General features: G+C 44.7%; 1 protein-coding gene across 1 annotated transcript in view; it reads right to left on the bottom strand.

The window, feature by feature from the left end:
* The window catches only part of ADM2 (adrenomedullin 2), a 43,274-nt gene extending 22,188 nt beyond the window's left edge, over positions 1-21,086 (bottom strand). Inside the window, exons 1-2 of the mRNA XM_030216450.1 lie at positions 21,058-21,086; positions 19,746-19,862 (exon numbers count right to left, since the gene is read on the bottom strand). Coding sequence (XP_030072310.1) covers positions 19,746-19,861 — 116 coding nt within the window. The 5' untranslated portion in view covers position 19,862; positions 21,058-21,086. The remainder of the gene's footprint in view (positions 1-19,745; positions 19,863-21,057) is intronic.
* Positions 21,087-22,305: the final 1,219 nt, after the last annotated feature.

Below are 22,305 nucleotides of genomic sequence, written 5' to 3'. Positions count from 1 at the left end.
TGTTAGGGGCTAAAAGCGAATCAGGGGGATCCACCTTAAAACTACCTCTCTACACAGCATCATTTGAACTGGGCTTTGCCCACATTTTATGTTGCAAGGGGGACTCTGGTCATTTTGACAGGACTCCAGAGCTGAGGCCCCACTGCTCAAAAGTAAACGTGGGCGCTTGAAGCCATTAGCACTGGACTAGCGCCCGCGATTACTGGTGCAGGATGTTCAGAGGCCCGGAGCGCAGTAACAAACGTGCGCAGGAAGGAATATCGCAATGAGCACGCAACTGCATACTGATGAGCTCATTCACTATTTCTCCCCCATGCTCAGCGGGCAGCATGCCAACCAAGGGCGCTCCTCCCATGTCAAACACTATGCCAGCTTGGAGCTGGCGTTAAGGTGTCTGGGCATTGAAGATGGCAGTGATACCCAGGTCTATGGAGCTTGCCCTTGCTAATGGTCAGGAACAGGTGGCAGGGTGTTGCCGTCCTTCAGATGAGATATTACTGGGACAGCCCCATGCATCAAAAGCCGTATTAACAAAACACGCCAGTGATACCTGCATAGCAAATAAATGCGCTTCTGGTTATAAATACTGGTGCAGCGAAGGGCGACTAAAATGATAGCGGGGATGGGACAACTTCCCTATGAAGAAAGACTAAGGAGGCTAGGGCTTTTCAGCTTGGAGAAGAGACGGCTGAGGGGAGCCATGATAGAGGTATATAAAATAATGAGTGGAGTGGAACAGGTGGATGTGAAGCGTCTGTTCACGCTTTCCAAAAATACTAGGGGCATGGATGAAACTACAGTGTAGTAAATTTAAAACAAATCGGAGAAAATTTTTCTTCACCCAACGCATAATTAAACTCTGGAATTCATTGCCAGAGAACGTGGTGAAGACGGTTAGCTTAGCAGAGTTTAAAAAGGGGTTAGACGGTTTCCTAAAGGATGAGTCCATAAACTGCTACTAAATGGACTTGGGAAAAATCCACAATTCCAGGAATAACATGTATAGAATGTTTGTACGTTTGGGAAGCTCGCCAGGTGCCCTTGGCCTGGATTGGCCGCTGTCGTGGACAGGATGCTGGGCTCGAAGGACCCTTGGTCTTTTCCCAGTGTGGCATTACTTATGTACTTATGGAACAAAGCGACTACTTATGATAGGTACCAACCCTGACTCAAGGTGCTGTGGCACTCATCTTCCAGGAAAGCACAGTCTAGTTTAAGAAATTGAGAAGCCAGCTAACTTTTAAGGGACGGATTTATTCCCCTTCAGCTGCACTTGCCGGCAGCCCTCCTCCTTCACTCCTCCTCTCTAGCGTTCTGGGCATACGCAAATCTTGAGCGCATATGCCAGGTACCATCCTCCCCTTGACTTCCTAATGCTCAAAGCTAATAGCGTGCATATATTTGCATACTATTAGCATCGAGCATTAGGAAGTAATTCCTCGGCGCTGTTGTGGCGGTATTTTCCGGCACTGTTTTGTACAGCGCTGGAGTTTTGAACATCTGGGCCTGAGAGTCCTGGAAAACATTCCCTCAGGGTCCGGCAGAGCTGTGCCAGTGCTGAGAAATGCACCCAAGCCCCTAGGGCAGTATGGAAGCAAATTTAAAAATGCCTGCGTTAGTGCTGTAGTGCAAATCTGTACATACTCTGGTTTTCACCCAGTACTTCACACATGCAAGGACTTTTCCTTTGAAGATGCAGGAGGTAGAACGTGCACCTGCTTTTGTGCAGGTAGAATTTTGCTAGAAAAATATAAGCAGAAATTTGAAAACCCAGACGACGGTACTTTTTTTTTTTATCCCAGCCCAAAACATGCTGCTGGGAATGTTTTTTTTTTCTCAACGCGGCTAAAAGAATTCATTGGAAGGACACCCAAACTTTTAGCTATATTGAGGGAGGCCAGTTTTCTGATGGCTGATTTACATGTATAAAACGTTTTCTCCATGAAAATCATTCTGAAAATCATCTATTTCACAATCCCCCTACTGTTGGGAATGTCACAGGCATCTTTTATTTGTGGGTTCTCCGTCATTTTTAAAAGTGAAAATACACACACCCTTTCACTGTGAAAATTGTCAGGGAGAAGTACCTGCAGACACTTGCAACAGCAAGTGTCTCCGTGGGTACTTTTTCCAGTGAAAATACTGTGTGACATTTTGGAAATCCTAAACTCTCTGCATTCGTGCAATCCATTCAGTGTGGATAACAGTACACGGAATGGACAATTTTCAAATAACCCATTTCCACTTAGAGCAGTCTTCCGTAATAACTGCCGATAGCCGGTACCGCAGCCCAAGACACCCCACATCCTGCTTTGCTTTCAATATACACTAGTCTTTGCTCCCCCATCTCAGACAACAGCAGACACCCCTTACACATTCCAAACATAATCCCCTTCCCTACAGACCATACCCCTCATCCTGCATGCACACTCCTGCCCCAGACTTCCACCCACGTACCAGTGCTGCCCCCAGCACTTTCTTGGCTGGCGTTATTAAAGGAGAGAATGGAAGATATTAAGATAACCCTCACCACCCCCAACAAATTACACCCACTCCTGGATTTTCACAGGGAAGCCCCTCCCCAACACATACACACTTTCTCTCCTCTTTCCTATGTGAATTGTAGCTCATCCATACTATTTCTATTGCGCTCTTATGTCCATTTCATTACCTATATTGTAAACCACTTGGATGGTCAGTCTGTAAGGCCATTATTTCAAATAAAACAAACCTTGAACTCAGATCAGAGGGCAATGACTTCTGTTGCTATGGAGAGCCTTCGGACAAAATGTTTTCTTGGAGGCCCAGGCTGCAAGTTCTTCTGTAATTAACTGCAACTCCTAGTGGAAATGCAAATGCTCCCATAGCAGTCATAGGAAGCCAGATGTTGCTGGCTCTTCAAATTATTACAGAGGTAAACGCAGGAGCATAGCCAGACACCCAATTTTGGGTGGGCCTGGGCCCAAGATGGATGGGCAGAATTCTGCCTTGTCCCACAAGTGATTTGGTCTCTCCCTCAATCACCTGCATACCATATTGTCTTTCAAACTTCCCCCTCCCCCGCATACCTTTTAAATAACAGATTTTCACCAGCAGCGAGCAGCAACTAATACACATTGCTCATGTTGGCCCCACCCCTTCCCTCTGATGCAACGTCCTGTTTCCGCATCGGCGAGAATACCTCAGAGGTAAGGCTGTGGGGCCAGTGCGAGCAGTATGTATTAGTCGCTGCTCGCTGCAGGCGAAGATCTGCTATTTACAAAGTATGCAGGAGAGACAGTTGTTGGTTTTTGGCTGGTGGGGCTTGAGGATCCCTGCCAGCCACATCATAGATGTGCTGCTACTAGGTGGACCTGAGCCCAAAGTGGGTGGGCCTGGGCCCACCCTTGGCTACGTCACTGAGGTAAAGGGAAGGTAGGGTGCTGGAGCGAGCTAAGTGGAGAACTTGTATGCTCTTCTACAAAGGAGGGTGGAGTGCGAAGGACGAAGACGAGACTGTGCTGAGTGGGGAGAAATCTTGCAGCTGGTCACATTCTCTAGCTGGCTTCTCAGCATAGGAGCCGGCTCTGCGGGTGCTTCAGCACCACCAATGTTGAGAAAATTCCTTGTATGTGTCCAGGGAGGGGTTCTTTTCATTGGGCTTAGCACCCCTAATAATTTTTGAAAAGTTGGATCTTATGCTTCTCAGTGAGGACAGATTAAATGGTCTTGCTCACCACCTTTTACTGAGGCCACCGATGCTCAGAAGCGCAAGCGGACGCTAAAGGCTATTAGTGCCAGACTACCACCTGCATTCGCTAGCGCAGAATGCTCAGAGCCAACGAGAACGTGAATCAATGAGCTCGCCGGCTCACCATGCAATGAGCATGCAAATGCATGCTAATGAGGTTGTTCCCTATTCCTACCCAATGCTCAGAGGAAAACACGCCAAACAAGGGCATTCTTCGCACTGTAAACCCTACGCAAGCTTGTGTTAGGGTATCTGGGTAGGGTTACCATATGTCCGGATTTCCCCGGACATGTCCTCCTTTTTGAGGGTCCGGGCGATTTTTACCACCAGCCTGTTTGTCTGGGTTTGCGGGCTGGCTGTCTGGCAGGCTCGCCTTCCTCCCCAAGCCTCAGGGTGCCCTCCTCGAAACTATTGTAATGCGCCTTGGTGGTCTAGTGTCCTCTTCGGATCAAGAAGGAACCCCACTCTTTCCTGCCTACTGCCGTTGACATTCTCGCTGCCACCGCTTCTTCAAAATGGCTGTGGAGACTTCAAGTGGTGGCTTCACGAGACTTCTGCTTCTGTTTATTAGGGATGTGCAGACAAAAAATTTCATTTTGTTTAGTTTGAATGCTTTGTTTTTATACATTTTCATTTTGTTTATTGTGTTTTTATAACATTTATTTTAGGGCGCAACTGAGATGAATTAGCATTATATTTGGGACCCAATTGTCTGCAAATCTATTTCATGCATATTCATTGTGTTGATCCTGGAAAACTGGCTGCCTCCAGCACTGACCCAGTGTACCTGAATGTAACTCACTTGGAACCACTACTATTTCCAGGAAGTTACTGAAGTCACTTGCCCTGTGCTTCTGAGGCACTTGGCGATGTTTAAAAATTCCTTGTCAGAATCAAAGTGAGGTTTTACTCTGCGGTTTCATCCTTCTTTGAGTTTTTCATTTACACCTACCTGGAGCCCCCTCCCCCTACCCCCAATTTTTTTAAATCTTCCTCCTTATTCAACCCTGCTTTTTCAGTCACACTCCACAGAGCGTCAGACTAATGTAGACACTAACTCTGGCCACTAGGTGGCATCACTGTGCAACAGCTGAGATTCCCTCATAGCACTTGCCTCTGAATCAATTCTAGAATCATGTTTTTGTAGAGAGGTGGGCCTGCTTCCTCAGGAAGGATACCCCCTGACATTGCTCAACAGCACACAGGGTTTTAGCTGTTGTAGAAGTTGTGAAGGGGTCAAGCAGTCTGAGATAATGTGTCCCCTTATAGCAGTTTTAACAGCTTTCAGACATGAGAATGTTTGATACTTCTTACTATTATGATGTTTTTATTTATTTATTTATTTGTTGCCTTTGTATCCCACATTTTCCCACCCATTTGCAGGCTCAATGTGGCTCTTTAGCAGGACTTTGCAAGCAGAGTTTGGCAAGAGATGTGTGAAAGTCCATCTGTGCATGAGAAAGAAAGATGAAGCTACTCTAGATGCTTTTCTCTGGCTGGCCACTAGGTGCCACTATTTTATTTATTTATTTATTTATTTCTGATTTGCCTTTTGCACTGCTAATATTACTATCAGTCTCTAGGCAGTGTACAGCATGTAATTAAAACATCATATATACAAAACCTATAATAAATACAATAACTCCCAGTTTCCAACAGCCCACTTGAACTCAAACCCTCTTATATCCAGAATAGTTGTCACTAGGCGTGAAAAAAAAAAGTCTCCTGACCATTTAATCCTAAATAGACATGCTTTAGGACTCTTTTTAAAATTCAATAAATTTTGGTAGGTCAGTATTTCATCAACAGAAGCATTCCACAAGTTTAAGAAGGGGGAAGCAATAGAAAAATCTCTCTCTCTTTGGTACCAGTAAACTTAGCTTCAGATAAGCCAAGAACTTGCAAAAGAGGCTTCTGAGAGGACCTAACAAACTCGATGACTTATACATAGTCAGCCTCTCTCATAAACATAACGGGACCATGTTATGTTTAGCTTTAAAAGTAAGAAAGAGAATCTTAAATTGTATTCTGAAAGATATTAGAAGCCAATGAACGTGCCACAGTGCCACAGAATTGGTGAAATGTAAGCTCTATGCTAAGTGATAGTGAAAATCCTTGCTGTGGCATGCTGTACTTACAGTTTTAAAAAAGATAGTATTACAAAAATCCAACCTTGCATGACTGTAATGAGGTCAGTTTTATCCAGGAATAGTTTCAACCTTGACTTGAGTAGAGGAATGTGGTAGCCGTGTTAATCCACTCTTAAGGTTATCAATAGAAATCAAACAAAATAAAACATGGAAAAGAAAATAAGATGATACCTTTTTTATTGGACATAACTTAATACATTTCTTGATCAGCTTTCGAAGGTTGCTTTACTTCCTCAGATCGGAAATAAGCAAATGTGCTAGCTGACAGTGTATATAAGTGAAAACATTCAAGCATTACTATGACAGTCTGACAGGGTGGGAGGATGGGGGTGGGTAGGAGGTATGCATGGGGACATCAAAGCATATCATTGATATTCTAACAGGATGGGTGTGGATAGGTGAGGGGTGGGGTGATCAACAGAGACATCCAGCTTTATGGTTTATAATGGGCTAGGAACCCCAGATCCTTGTTAAGTCCTTTCTGTTGGGTGTTAAAATATTCAATCATTCTGACTTCAAAGGTCTTACGTTCTTGTATGGTTTTAAAGTTACCTTTCAGGATTCTCACTGTGAAATCACTGGGGTTCCTAGCCCATTATAAACCATAAAGCTGTATTTCTCTGTTGATCACCCTCCCCTCACCTATCCACACCTATCCTGTTAGAATATCAATGATATGCTTTGATGTCCCCATGCATACCTCCTACCCACCCCCATCCTCCCACCCTGTCAGACTGTCATAGTAATGCTTGAATGTTTTCACTTATATACACTGTCAGCTAGCACATTTGCTTATTTCCGATCTGACGAAGAAGGGCAACCTTCGAAAGCTAATCAAGAAATGTATTAAGTTATGTCCAATAAAAAAGGTATCATCTTATTTTCTTTTCCATGTTTTATTTTGTTTGATTTCTATTGATAACCTTGACTTGAGAAATACAGTTTGTCAAGCACTGCCTAAGACACTGATTGTTTTTTGAGACTCTATGGACAGTTTAGAAGCCAATATAACCTTCAAATTACAAATCTCCATGCACACAGATAAAGAAACACCATCTATAAATACATTCTGATTCAAGTCTAAATAGAAACCTAGGAACACAGAGCACAAGGGCAGATAAATACCATATGCCCATCCATATCACCTGATCAACTTTATAATTCCTTCCTCTCCCTAGGCAAATGACTTTTCTATCCAGAATAACTCTGGTTTTGTATTCTTCAACTTCAGTTTATTTTCTTCAGCACTGCAGTGATTGCAGCTAAAGGCTGGTTGACACTGATCAGGCATCCTGTGCTATTCTTACCCCGGACATCGTCAGCACAAATAAAATAACTCAAAACTATGAACATGCAAAGGCCATAAGCATATGTTAAGGAGCAGTGCCAATCAGAGCAATGAGTCTTGAGGGATCCTTCTTGAAGGGTTGGAAGGAAAGGTTTGCCTTTTTGCAGATGACACGAAGATAGCCAATAGAGTGGATACCCTAGAGGGAGTTGAAATGATGAGAAGGGATCTCCAAAAGTTAGAAGAATGGTCGAGGGTCTGGCAGTTAAAATTTAATATAACAAGTACCTAAACCGGGAAAACAATCTCTCGTATACCTGTGCAATATTATCTATAAACCACAGGGATTAAATCTATGTACATCTTTTATTCTTATTATTCCTCTTTCATCATATTAAATTGCGCAAAGTGGAAAAATTGAAACTCATGAAGTTCACTTGCTAAAACCGGTGGTGGGAGGCGGGGCTGGTGGTTGGGAGGCGGGGATAGTGCTGGGCAGACTTATACGGTCTGTGCCAGAGCCGGTGGTGGGAGGCGGGGCTGGTGGTTGGGAGGCGGGGATAGTGCTGGGCAGACTTATACGGTCTGTGCCCTGAAGAGGACAGGTACAAATCAAGGTAGGGTATACACAAAAAGTAGCACATATGAGTTTATCTTGTTGGGCAGACTGGATGGACCGTGCAGGCCTTTTTCTGCCGTCATCTACTATGTTACTATGTTAACATAGTTTCCTAATAACAATACAATTTGTCCCTATTTGTTTATACAATTATAATCGCAATTTGTTTAATTATAATCACAATTTTCATTCTGCAAAGTGCTGGCACCTCACACCCCCAATAAGTGAATCACTCAATCACCCAATCACTCATAAAGTTTCTCCAAGCTCATCAAAAGATCAACTTAATCTTGTGCGGATTGATGATCAACTGGCTTGCTTTCCCCCGGTAGAGATGGTATGTCTATCCGCAGCTCCCGCGGGTTCACTTGCTTCTATGCTTATGGTCACTGAGGTTGAGTGTCACCATTTCAAAATCCAACCTGCTGCGCTATTCTACTTTGGGGTCTAGCCTAACCAGTCCAATGATCCTCCATTCAGTCAACCCCACAACTTTCAAAGGTTGACCTGACGGGCCCGTGAAATGTCTGTCCTTTGCTGATGACAAAATCTTCCCCAGTGCGCGACCTTGACTCTGGCCGAGTTTCGCTAGTCAGGCGCTAATGGCCTCTAGCCCCCGCGTTTGCTTCTGAGCATCAGGGTCCAAGGCAGTTGATTATTCTCCATAGGGCCGTGAATCTGCACTATAAAACAGTCACCCGCTTACTTTCATCTCTCCGTGTTTCCCAATAACCCCCCGACTTTCCCCCATTAGTGTTTAATGGAGAAGAAGGTCAACAAAAAGACCTAGTCATAGAGGCAAATATAAACTGCTGGTCCCTCACACACAGAACTAACATCATGACTTCATGTATAAAGTGGTTGAGTGGCCTAGTGGTTAGGGTGGTGGACTTTGGTCCTGGGGAACTGAGGAACTGAGTTTGATTCCCGGCACAGGCAGCTCCTTGTGACTCTGGGCAAGTCACTTAACCCTCCATTGTCCCATGTAAGCCGCATTGAGCCTGCCATGAGTGGGAAAGCGCAGGGAACAAATGTAACAAAAATAAAATAGATACTATTGGAGATTCTACATGGAATGTTGCTATTCCACTAGCAACATTCCATGTAGAAGGCTGCGCAGGCTTCTGTTTCAGTGCAGGACGTCAGACTCACAGAAGCCTGCGCCGGCCACATTGGTGATCTGCAAGGGCCGACTTCTACATGGAATGTTGCTAGTGGAATAGCAACATTCCATGTAGAATCTCAAATAGTAGCAACAGTGGAGGAGTGGCCTAGTGGTTAGGGTGGTGGGCTTTGGTTCTGGGGAACTGAGGAACTGAGTTCGATTCCCACTTCAGGCACAGGCAGCTCCTTGTGACTCTGGGCAAGTCACTTAACCCTCCATTGCCCCATGTAAGCCGCATTGAGCCTGCCATGAGTGGGAAAGCGTGGGGTACAAATGTAACAAAAAATAAATAAATAAATAAATAATAAAGCTGGAAAAAGTGAAGATCAACCCAGCATATTTAGCACACATTGAGTAGCAACGATCGCTAGTTACCAAGAGTCAACAGACCAGGCTAGCTAATTACTCCTCGGCAAACAACCCATGCATGACTGCCCTGTTCAGTCCTATGCCATTAACTCTATTAACAGTCATTTCTCAACAAACACTGCCAAGTCACACCATATTAATTTTGCTTGCGCACACAAATCACAACACCCAGTAAAATACTCACACCTTAGTAAGTCTGCCTACACATCTAGCCTCAGGCCTGCAAATGCAGAGGACAACAAGCAACAAACACCTGAAAAGCCCCACTTCCACCACTGTATCAAGACAATGAAATGCCCATAACTCAATGCTCTTGCTTGTTGTATTATAATCACTGAAACACCCACTGTAAATTGTTCCCACCCACTTCTTCTCAACAATAGAAATACGCACAATGCAGTGTTCCCTTTGCTATAGTCATATTATGGAAACGCTTTTGTATACGGTGCACTCTCAGAGTCTCTCCTGCATGCTCAGGGAAATATCTCAGCCGGAAGGAATTTCTTGCCATCAGCTGAACATCCATTAACTGCTTTTATCACAGTAAATAAAGCAATAAAGTTGAGTAAGAAATGTGCATGAATGATAACAGTGAGTGCTTTTGAAACAGCTTTCAACCTGGTAGCTGAACTCAATGCCAGCACTGTCCACTGGAGCCTAAGCCTGCTCCCCACCTCCAGGCCACCAGGAGCAGGGTTCTCAGTGTTGAGTTTTTATGTTTTTAACATTTTAATTACATTTTTAAAAGTTGAGAAACAATACATAGAGTTAACCAGTACAATAAATCACAAATTATAACACAAAAACAACATTTTTAAAATCCCTCCCCAATCCCCACTTGCCCCTCCTCGACCAAACCTCTCCTCCCCTCCCAACAAGCCTGTGTTCTACCGTCACCTTGGCCTGGGTTCTATGGCCTCTGATGACAATCTACAATGGCAAAACCCTATCCCCACCACCGACTCCCCCCAAACTGCCCCCCCTAAAAAAGGCAAACATTTTTAAAAGGCTTTACTAGGTATCAATAATGCCGTAGGGTGCCGGCTCCTGCCTAATCATGACGCGTTTAAGATGAGACTCTTTCTCTTTGAAGTCATGTTATATATATAACAACTCCAAATCATCAAAAACTGCTTCTTACTTTTGGGGTGACCCTGAGCTTCCCTCGCCTCCCAAACAAGAAGCTGATGTAATTGATTCCTTCATTAAAAAATGTAAGAGCCTATATGAAGACCCTGTACATCTGGATTATTTATTTTTATTACATTTGTACCCCGTGCTTTCCCACTCATGGCAGGCTCAATGCGGCTTACATATTGTATACAGGTACTTATTTGTACCTGGGGCAATGGAGGGTTAAGTGACTTGCCCAGAGTCACAAGGAGTTGCCTGTGCCTGAAGTGGGAATTGAACTCAGTTCCCCAGGACCAATGTCCACCACCCTAACCACTAGGCCATTCCTCCACTGCTGCTACTATGAGATTCTACATGGAATGTTGCTATTCCACTAGCAACATTCCATGTAGAAGTTGGCCATTGCAGATCACCAATGTGGCCGCGCAGGCTTCTGCTTCTGTGAGTCTGACGCCCTGCCCACGTACGTGCAGGACGTCAGACTCACAGAAACAGAAGCCTGCGCAGCCTTCTACATGGAATGTTGCTAGTGGAATAGCAACATTCCATGTAGAATCTCCAATAGTAGCAACATTCCATATAGAATCTCCAATAGTATCTATTTTATTTTTGTTACATTTGTACCCTGCACTTTCCCACTCATGGCAGGCTCAATGTGGCTTACATGGGGCAGTGGAGGGTTAAGTGACTTGCCCAGAGTCACAAGGAGCTGCCTGTGCCTGAAGTGGGAATCGAACTCAGTTCCTCAGGACCAAAGTCCACCACCCTAACCACTAGGCCACTTCTCCATATATATCTTGTATCAGAGGATCTAAAGTAAGGACAAACAACAGGGGTTACAGAGGACACCCCTGTCTTGTCCCTCGACATACGTGAAAGCTAGCCAACCCATTCCGTTTAACATTAATGTAGCTCTAGGCGAGGTGTAAAGAGCTTTAATCATTGACACAAAGCAGTCAATAAATCCACGTTTATCTAATGTGGCCAATAAAAATTCCCAGTACACTCGACCAAAAGATTTTTCTGCATCAAAGCTTATTATCAGTGAACATTGTCCAATTCTATCTCTATAGTCCATTGATGTCAGTATTTTTCTCACATTGTCTGGTCTTTAATAAAGCCTACTTGTGAGTCATATACAATCAGTGGCAACACTTGGGCCAATCAATTGGCCATAACCTTCGCCATAAGTTTCATTTTGTAATTCAAAAAAGAAATTGGACAACAGGAATCTCAGGGTCACACCCCAGCTTCAATAAGACTATGATCTGTGCCATGTTAAGATATTCAGGGAGATATTCATTGTCCACCACCTGATGGAATACTTTGGTGAGGGGTTCTATCACCTCTTTACCCAGTAGATTGTAGAATTCAGTGCAGAAACCATCAGGTCCCGGTGCCTTTGACAAAGAACTTAGTTTGATCACCTGGGGTATGATACACAGCCATCCAAATATATATGACCCCCTTAACCCTTCCTCCACCAGAGGAGCATAAAGCTTTTCGTAATATTCACAAAAAAACATTATGAATCGCTTCATTAGTATGGACTCTCAAACCGTCTAGGGCTTTCAATGTCAGAATCTCTTTTGGTTCCATTTTTGTTGATATCAGTCGGGAAAGAGGCTTACCCCTCTTATTCCCATGTTTGTACAGTTGAAATTTATAATAAGTAAGGGATCTAAGTGTCTTTTGATGTAATGGCTCATTTAAAGCTCTTTGTACTTCTAACAATCGCTGTTTATCAGTTGCAATATGGGTGACCCCATAACACCTACAAATTGCTCACAACTCTTCCTTTTTTAACATGGCTGGAGTAACTAATTATCTCCCCATGGAGGACTACTTTCGCTGCCTCCCAAAAAAAGAGCAGGGTTATCTTCATGCTCTAAGTTACTGAGTTTGTAGGGCTTCCAGCAGTCTTAAAGGTGATCCCTAAATTTAGGATCTTTGCATAGCGCCAATGGGAAAGACCATCAAAAGCTTTCTTTCTCCATCTCTCCTATATTCCAGTCCATGCAAACCAGAGTATGGTCTGACACAGCATAGGGGCCAATTTCAACCTTAGTGATATGTGTTAGTAATGTACTGGACACCAACAAATAGTCAATACGTGACTGAGTGGAATGTTCCCTGGATAGATGTGTAAAGTCTTTCTTTATGGAACGACTACACTATAAAGCAGTCACCCGCTTACTTTCATCTCTCCGTGTTTCCCAATAACCCCAACTTTCCCCCATTAGTGTTTAATGGCGAAGAAGGTCAACAAACAGTCTTTCTTTATGGGATGAAAGCCTGTCCAAACATCAATCAACTCTAGTAAGTACCACAAATTAGGCAAACCCTTAGAACTGCTGATTCCCGCCCTTTTCAGATTACCCATTTCTGGGTCCCAGACCGTATTAAAGTCCCCCCCCCCCCCCATGATGATAGGCCTTGAATCTCTATGAATAAAAAGGGAGGACAAGGTTCTGTAAAAAATGTTGTCTAGTTGATTGGGAGCATAGACCCCTGCTCAACAACAATACTCTACGATCTATCTGTACCTGACACAAAATGTATCTACCCCCTTAGTCTGAGGCTAAGCTGATCTACCACTCCTTTCAAGAATAGTATAGCCCCCCCCTTCTTATGCAGCGCTGCTGCTACACAGTTGCCCACTCACCAATGTTTCATTTTAAGATGTTCTGCATCATTAAGATGAGTTTCCTGTAAAAAGCGATGTCTGCTTTCTGTCTCTGTAATTACTGTAAAACTTTTGAGCACTTAATCTGGGAGTTTATCCCCCTTACATTCCAAGTTATATGATGCCCCTGAATGGAAGTCCTAGGATCACTGCAGTATATCTAGGACCAGCGATATTTTAGGGGTGATGAGGGGAGGGTGCTCCTGGAACCACTTGTAAAATTATTATTGGGTGAAAATAAAGTGTCTCACTTGGGAAATAAAGCCGATGAGAGCTCATAAGAACACAAGCATTGCCAAACTAGGACAGACCGAAGATCCATCAAGTCCAGTATCCTGTTTCCAACAGTGGCCAATCCAGATTACAAGTAGCTGGCAATATCCCAAAACAGTACATTACGTCTTATGCTGCTTATCCTAGAAATAAGCAGTGGATTTTCCACAAGTCCATCTTAATAATGGCTTATGGACTTTTCTTTTAGGGAGTTATCCAAACCTTTTCTAAGACCCTACTAAGCTAACTGTTTTTACCACATTCTCTGGCAATGATGTTCAAATGGGTAATGAGTCACTATCCGGGAAGAAAGGACAAGTCACTTAACCCTCCATTGCCTCAAGTACAAAGTTAGGGGCCCCTTTACTAAACTGTGGTAAAATGGTTTACTGCGGGACGTGCGATCATGATTATGTTTGTTTGATTGTAACCTGCTCAGATGTTACGACGTACGGGCTGTACATTTTGTTAAATAAATAAATGGGCCCAAAGTGATTGGAGAAACACCTGTTTTCCTACTACTAATGACCTCTCTTCAGGTATTAATCCGCAAACGAACCTTTTCCGGAGACGGGAAGGCGGTAGAACTAGAGGGCATGAAATGAGGTTGAAGGGGAGCAGACTCAAGAAAAAATGTCAGGAAGTATTTTTTCATGGAGAGAGTGGTGGATACTTGGAATGCCCTCCCATGGGAGCTGGTGGAGATGAAAACGGTAACGGAATTAAAAAATGAGTGGGATAAACATAAAGGAATCCTGTTCAGAAGACATGGATCCTCAGAAGCTTAGCGGAGATTGGGTGGCAGCACCGGTGGTTGGGAGGCGGGGCTAGTGCTGGGCAGAGTAATATGGTCTGTGCCCTGCAAATGGCAGATGCAAATCAAGGTCAGGTATACATATACAGTAGCATATATGAGTTTATCTTTTTGGGCAGACTGGATGGACCGTACAGGTCTTTTTCTGCCGTCACCTACTATGTTACTATGTTCAGAGAATACTGATGTGAAAAACTCATCTCTCCACAGCTCCCGGTCCCTAAGACACTGACAGCATGAGAATGCCTGGATCTCCTCTTGTTACATATAACCTGAGGCCCAGGGAAAAGAAACAAAACAATTGCCATCTTTACAATCATTTCTCTTCCTTTCTAGTATCTTTCTTGTTAACCCCTTTGCACAATAGACAATCGTTGCTGATTCCATTTTTAAAGATTAGTTCATAAATGTTAGTCTCCTTGTTTTTATTATACAGCCTTCACATAAGTATGTTAGTTCCAAAATGATTGCATCATACTGCATTGCATTGTTACATCATACTACATTGTCTTATTGTATCACCTCTGTGTGGCATTGATACTTTCGTTTCCATTATGATGTGGCATCAGGATGAGATCGGTTAGATCCTGGAATACAGTGGAGGCAATTCCTTTACAGAAGCATCAGAGGATGTACACAAAAGGCGCCAATGGAGGCAGTCGCAAAACCAGTAAAACTTTCAAGAAATCCTGGGACTAGCACAGAGCACCCATAAGCATAGAAAGGTGGGGGTAAAGTCTGTGGTAACGTAGTAGAATACATACATGGGCTGGCTTGGTAAGCGTGAAGGCTTTTATCTGCTCTCCTATTCTAGATGCTTTATTACTATGCATTGTGTTACAGCCTCATCTCTTTCTGATCATATTGCTGTTAAAAACCCAGTTCTCTTCCCTAAACAAGAGATAAGGGACTATTAAAGTGAGGATGATCAAATAAGGGTTCTGAACATGTGAATAATGGTTAGGAGTTAAAAGCAGCATCAAAAAGGTGGGCTTTTAGCTTAGATTCGAAGACGGCCAGAGATGGAGCTTGACGTACCGGCTCAGGAAGTCTATTCTAGGCATAAATTTCCGGAATGCACTAAAGACAGAACTGTTCAAAAGAGCATACCCCACCAACCCAACATAAAACACCTGGACACCTGCGACACAATGTAGCCAAAGACCGTAATGGACATTACCTGACTCTTCCTCCCCTCTCCCTATCTAAGTTCCCCCCAAACTGTACCTACCGTATATGTACCTCATTCCACCACAATATCGCATTGAATTAATCCAAACCATGTATTTGTTCAGACCGGAATCGGCTAACGCCGTTAACGGTAATATGTAAGCCACATTGAGCCTGCAAAAAGGTGGGAAAATGTGGGATACAAATGCAACCAATAATTAATATTTGTTCTCATTGTTCTACCTGTTTTAATTCTGTGCTGCGCTATGACTGTAACAGCAGTTTGTATAAAGCCAGTGAAGCAGACCTTACACTGTTGGATCACCTGGTGCTCTGGCATCAGATTGCTCAGAATGTATTGTCTTATTGTGTTCTGGTAGAAAAGCCTCAGGGGTGGGGGGTTCAGTCAGGCTGCTAGAGGCAGGGCTGACACCCCCACCCCACCCCCCACCTAATACAATACCACCAGCTGCTTTCCCTGAATAGCAGGGGCTGCAGGAGAACCTTTCACACTGACTGCAGGACTTTCTGTATTGGACAAAAAAAAAAAAGAGATGCTTATTACAGGTTTGACATTATAAGGGAGCCAACCAGGGCACTTGCCCTGCACCCCTGTCCCAGCCTGGAATAAACTTCCTGAGCCCTTAAGCCAAGCCCCCTCCCTACCCATCTTCAAATCCTTGCTCAAAGCCCACCTCTTCAATGTTGCTTTCGGCACCTAACCTTTATACCTTTCAGGAAATCTAGACTACTACTACTACTTAACATTTCTACAGCGCTACTAGGGTTACGCAGCGCTGTACAATTTAACAAAGAGAGACAGTCCCTGCTCAAAGAGCTTACAATCTAATAGACAAGTGAACGGTCGGTCCGATAGGGGCAGTCAAATTGGGGCAGTCTGGATTCACTGAACGGTAAGGGTTAGGTGCCGAACGCAGCATTGAAGAGGTGGGCTTTAAGCAAAGACTTGAAGACGGGCAGGGAGGGGGCTTGGCGTAAGGGTTCAGGAAGGTTGTTCAAGCATAGGGTGAGGCGAGGCAGAATGAGCGGAGCCTGGGGTTGGCGGTGGTGGAGAAGGGTACTGAGAGGAGGGATTTATCCTGTGAACGGAGGTTACGGGCGGGAACGTAAGGGGAGATGAGGGTAGAAAGATAGTGAGGGGCAGCAGACTGAGTGCATTTGTAGGTAAGAAGGAGACGCTTGAATTGAATGCGGTATCTGATCGGAAGCCAGTGAAGTGACCTGAGGAGAGGGGTGATATGAGTATATCGGTTCTGGCAGAATATGAGACTTGCAGCAGAGTTCTGAACAGATTGAAGGGGGGATAGATGGCTAAGTGGGAGACTGCCCCTATTTGACTGACTGTACATTTGTCCTTTAGATTGTAAGCTCCTTGAGCAGGGACTGTCCTTCTATGTTAAATTGTACAGCGCTGCGTAACCCTAGTAGCGCTTTAGAAATGTTAAATAGTAGTAGTAGTAGGTGGGGGCCGCCTGCGTATAGCTGAAGCAAGCTCAGCTTGCCGCCAGACTTTCAGGATCTCTCCCAAACTTATGCCGAGTAGCTAACCCCAGTGTTTTATTGTAAGTTAATAAGTATTGCTGCTGACCTGTCTTATTGTTTAATAGCATTTAATAGCACTTTGTGCTGCACTATTGCATCATATTACGTTGCACAGGTGTCAGCTTGATGGGCATAGTGGATGCTTGAGCAGCCCCCATATTGGGGGGGGGGGGGGAAACTATTTAATTGGGTTTAGAGAGGGGTAGAATGCACTCAGTCTGCAGCCCCTCATTACCTCTCTACCCTCATCCCCGCCCGAAACCTCCGTTCACAGGACAAATCCCTCCTCTCAGTACCCTTCTCCACCACCGCCAACTCTAGGCTCCGCCCTTTCTGCCTCGCCTCACCCTATGCTTGGAATAAACTCCCTGAGCCCATACGCCAAGCCCCCTCCCTGCCCATCTTCAAATCTTTACTCAAAGCCCACCTCTTCAATGTCGCTTTTGGCACCTAACCATTATACCCCCCCCCCCCCCCAATTCAAGAAATCTAGACTGCCCCAAATTGATTGACTGCACATTTTTGTCCTTTACATTGTAAGCTCCTTTGAGCAGGGACTGTCCTTCTTTATGAAAATGTACAGCGCTGCGTAACCCTAGTAGCGCTCTAGACATGTTAAGTAGTAGTAGTAGTAAATTTGTGTCCAGTTTATCACCCCCCAATCGTTCTAAAACGTTTGCTCCTTAGTGTGTTGCATCAGGCTGCCAGCACTGTTGTCTCACGGGTTGTCACTTTGTTATTTCTGCATCCCTGTTGTGTTGCTCTGTTGTGTAAGCCTCATAGCCAAATGCATTTTGGTACGAAGTTCTGCTACAATCACAACTCTAATGGGAGAAAGAGATACTTGCTCCACTGCAACCTGCCTAATAACAGAGTTTTTTTCTAAGAAGAGAGAACATTCGCTTGTTATTTCTAGATTTCCAAAGCACTTTAGGTTATCAATAGAAATCAAACAAAATAAAACATGGAAAAGAAAATAAGATGATACCTTTTTTATTGGACATAACTTAATACATTTCTTGATTAGCTTTCGAAGGTTGCCCTTCTTCCTCAGATCGGAAATAAGCAAATGTGCTAGCTGACAGTGTATATAAGTGAAAACATTCAAGCATTACTATGACAGTAAAATAGATACCATTGGAGATTCTACATGGAATGTTGTTGCTATTGGAGATTCTACATGGAATGTTGCTATTCCACTAGCAACATTCCATGTAGAAGGCTGCGCAGGCTTCTGTTTCTGTGAGTCTGACGTCCTGCACATACGTGCAGGACGTCAGACTCACAGAAGCAGAAGCCTGCGCGGCCACATTGGTGATCTACAAGGGCTGACTTCTACATGGAATGTTGCTAGTGGAATAGCAACATTCCATGTAGAATCTATAGAAATCAAACAAAATAAAACCTGGAAAAGAAAATAAGATGATACCTTTTTTATTGGACATAACTTAATACATTTCTTGGTTAGCTTTCGAAGGTTGCCCTTCTTCGTCAGATCGGAAATAAGCAAATGTGCTAGCTGACAGTGTATATAAGTGAAAACATTCAAGCATTATTATGATAGTCTGACAGGGTGGGAGGATGGGGGTGGGTCGGAGGTATGCATGGGGACATCAAAGCATTTTATTTTAACACCCAACAGAAAGGACTTTACAAGGACCTGGGGTTCCTAGCCCATTATAAACCATAAAACTGTATGTCTCTGTTGATCACCCTCCCCTCACCTACCCACACCCATCCTGTTAGAATATCAATGATATGCTTTGATGTCCCCATGCATACCTCCGACCCACCCCCATCCTCCCACCCTGTCAGACTGTCATAGCAATGCTTGAATGTTTTCACTTATATACACTGTCAGCTAGCACATTTGCTTATTTCCGATCTGAGGAAGAAGGGCAACCTTCGAAAGCTAATCAAGAAATGTCTTAAGTTATGTCCAATAAAAAAGGTATCATCTTATTTTCTTTTCCATGTTTTATTTTGTTTGATTTCTATTGATAACCTTAAGAGTGGACTAACACGGCTACCACACCTCTCTATTTAACATGTAGAACCCCAAAGAGTAGCAACATTCCATGTAGAAGAAGGGCAACCTTCGAAAGCTAATCAAGAAATGTATTAAGTTATGTCCAATAAAAAAGGTATCATCTTATTTTCTTTTCCATGTTTTATTTTGTTTGATTTCTATTGATAACCTTAAGAGTGGACTAACACGGCTACCACACCTCTCTATTTAACATGTAGAACCCTAAAGAGTAGCAACATTCCAAGTAGAATCTCAAAGACTAGCAAGATTCCATGTAGAATCTCAAAGAGTAGCAAGATTCCATGTAGAAGAAGGGCAACCTTCGAAAGCTAATCAAGAAATGTATTAAGTTATGTCCAATAAAAAAGGTATCATCTTATTTTCTTTTCCATGTTTTATTTTGTTTGATTTCTATTGATAACCTTAAGAGTGGACTAACACGGCTACCACACTCCTCTACAAAGCACTTTAAAAATGAATAGTGAAGGAGGAGGAGCCCAGTAAGTGGCCTTGTCCCTTGCCTTCTGACTGGCTGCGATTCCGAACTTGCCAAGCCCTCCTGCCTCACCACCTGTGCCAGGAACAGTTCCTCTGTTCCATCTTTACAAGCTTCCTCTCCCCATTTCCCTCCTACCTCTCCCCCCCTCCCCCCTCTCCAACCCCTTAGGCCTCCCGGAGTCTCTCTGTCCTTCTCTAGGTCATTCCCGGCTTCCTGACATTCCACCACATGGCGCTGCATGATCTTGACAGCTTACCTGGTTTTCAGTTGCAGGTTTCGCTGAGCTGAAGGCAGAGGAAGGGCCTGGGACGTGGGCAGCTGCTGCAGACACAGCAGACTGAGGCAACCCAGTGCAGCCATCAGAACGGACATCCTGCAGGACAGGCAAGAGCAGTCAACGCAGGGGGAAGAGGCAGCAGAAACTCCAGCAAAAAAAAAAGCACACAGCAAGTCCGGGAGAGCTAAATGTCAAGCCAGGGCAGTAGCAGGCCTCCTGCGAAAGAAGCAGGAGAAAGCAGATGCTGAAGACGAGGTGTAAACGCCGGGGAGAGATGCAACAGGTCCTGGAGTTGGCAAAGTCCTGGTGGGAGGAGAACCAGTAGAGCTCGAGGCTGTGATCCAAAGAAGATCCCGAGCAGAAAAAAAGAAACTGCGAATCCCGGGAAGTAAGGTCAGGGAAATAGAAGACAGCAGATCTTAAGGATCTATGGCTAGATGGAGAGAGAGAGAGTAACTCCTGGAGGTGTGAGGCCAGAGAAGAATAAAAGATTGATCTTGAGGATGCGATGCCCTACAGAAGGGCGGATCCTGGGATGTGATACCTAGATGAGGACAGACAACAGGTCCTAGTGATGCTTAGTGTAGGTGAAAAGAAAAATAAACTAAAGAAAGAGAAGCTATGAAAGAGAAAATAACAAAGATGGGGGAAAAGGGGGCCAGTTCGGCAGATAGAAAGAGGCTTTTGATGGGCTGGAGTGCTGCAGAGAGGAACAGGTTGCAGGGAAGCCAAGGCTGCAGAGAGGAGAGTGCTGCAAGTTAGAAGGCACTGCAGAGGGAATGTGCTGAAAGTAAGTCTGGGTTGCTGCTTCCTCCTGGCCTCTCAAGAGGAGCCGAAACTTCCCTGCAGGGGAAATCGCCCGGGGCACAAACTCAGACTGTCGTTTAACATTTGCAGAGTAGTTATTAATCCACAGTCTCAAAGTGGGTCTTTCTATCCGTCCGTTCTTTACAGTGCGTCCTGATGGGTTTGTGCCGACATCACTATGCAAGCAACCGTCACGTATGCTCACTTTCTTTACCCCGACCCAGATTCTTAATTCCCAAAGAGCTTGTGGCTCTGTCTGTCTCTTCTCTGTCCCAGCGTCTTGTTCTCTTTCCCCTGTCTGTCTCCTGGGTTTTGTATGTATATATTTTTTTTCACTCTCTCTCTGTCTATTTTCCACCGTTTCTGTCTCTTTGGGTCTCTCTCCCTTCCTCTCTCGTAGTCTGCCTGCGTGTCCCGCTCTCAGCGGTCTGTCCTTTTATCTCTCCCCCTCCCCAGTCTCTTTCTCCCGTCCCGATCTCTTTACCTGCTAGAAGTTTTCTACCTCCTCTGACTCCTGCTCAAGTTAAATATTCCAAAGTCCCGGGACAGGGAGGAGCCAGCTCGTCCCATCCCTCCTCTATGTTCATCCCTTCTCCCGCCCTTCTCCACCTTCCTCCCTCCCTCCCCCCTCCATCTCCAACTCCCTGCCTCCTTTTCTCATCTCTCTTAGCCTTTCCAATTCATCACTACCAACCTCGTCTTTTCTATTCCCTCCACTTCTTCTCGAGCTTCCATCTCCATCGTCCTCTCTCCCCCTCAGTCTCTTTTCTGCTCCTTCTTCTGCTATCACCCCCTCTTCCCATTTCTGTCCTTTTCCCACTGTGTACTTCATATTTCATACTCCTCTCCTCTGTATTCCTCCTCCTCTCTACTACTACTACTACTACTACTATTTAACATTTCTAAAGCGCTACTAGGGTTACGCAGCCCTGTACAATTTAACATAAAGGACAGTCCCACTCCCTGCTCAAAGGAGCTTACAATCTAAAGGACAAGTGAACAGTCAGTTCGATAGGGGCGGTCAAATTGGGGCAGTCTGGATTTACTGAACAGTAAGAGTTAGGTGCCGAATGCAGCATTGAAGAGGTGGGTTTTAAGCAAAGACTTGAAGATGGGCAGGGAGGGGGCCTGGCGTAAGGGCTCGGGAAGGTTGTTCCAGGCATAGGGTGAGGCGAGGCAGAATGAGCGGAGCCTGGAGTTGGCGGTGGTGGAGAAGGGTACTGAGAGGAGGGATTTGTCCTGTGAACGGAGGTATCGGGCGGGAACGTAAGGGGAGATGAGGGTAGTGAGGGGCAGCAGACTGAGTGCATTTGTAGGTAAGAAGGAGAAGCTTGAACTGAATGCGGTATCTGGTTGGAAGCCAGTGAAGCGACCTGAGAAGAGGGGTGATATGAGTAGATCGGTTCTGGCAGAAAATAAGACGTGCAGCATTCTGAACAGATTGAAGGGGGGATAGGTGGCTAAGTGGGAGGCCGGTGAGGAGTAGGTTGCAGTAGTCAAGGCGAGAGGTAATGAGAGCGTGGACGAGGGTTTGAGTGGTGTGTTCAGAGAGGAAAGGGCGAATTTTGCTGATGTTGAAGAGGAAGAAGCGACAGGTCTTGGCTATCTGCTGGATATGTGCGGAGAAGGAGAGGGAGGAGTCGAAGATGACTCCGAGGTTGCGGGCACATGAGACGGGGAGGATGAGGGTGTTATCAACTGAATCTCCTTCCTTCTATGCCTTTGGTTCCCA

This window comes from Microcaecilia unicolor, chromosome 10, assembly GCF_901765095.1.
Source record: "Microcaecilia unicolor chromosome 10, aMicUni1.1, whole genome shotgun sequence".
NCBI lineage: Eukaryota > Metazoa > Chordata > Amphibia > Gymnophiona > Siphonopidae > Microcaecilia > Microcaecilia unicolor.
The sequence above is the reverse complement of the archived record's forward strand: the minus strand, read 5'-3'. Positions and strand labels throughout refer to the sequence as shown.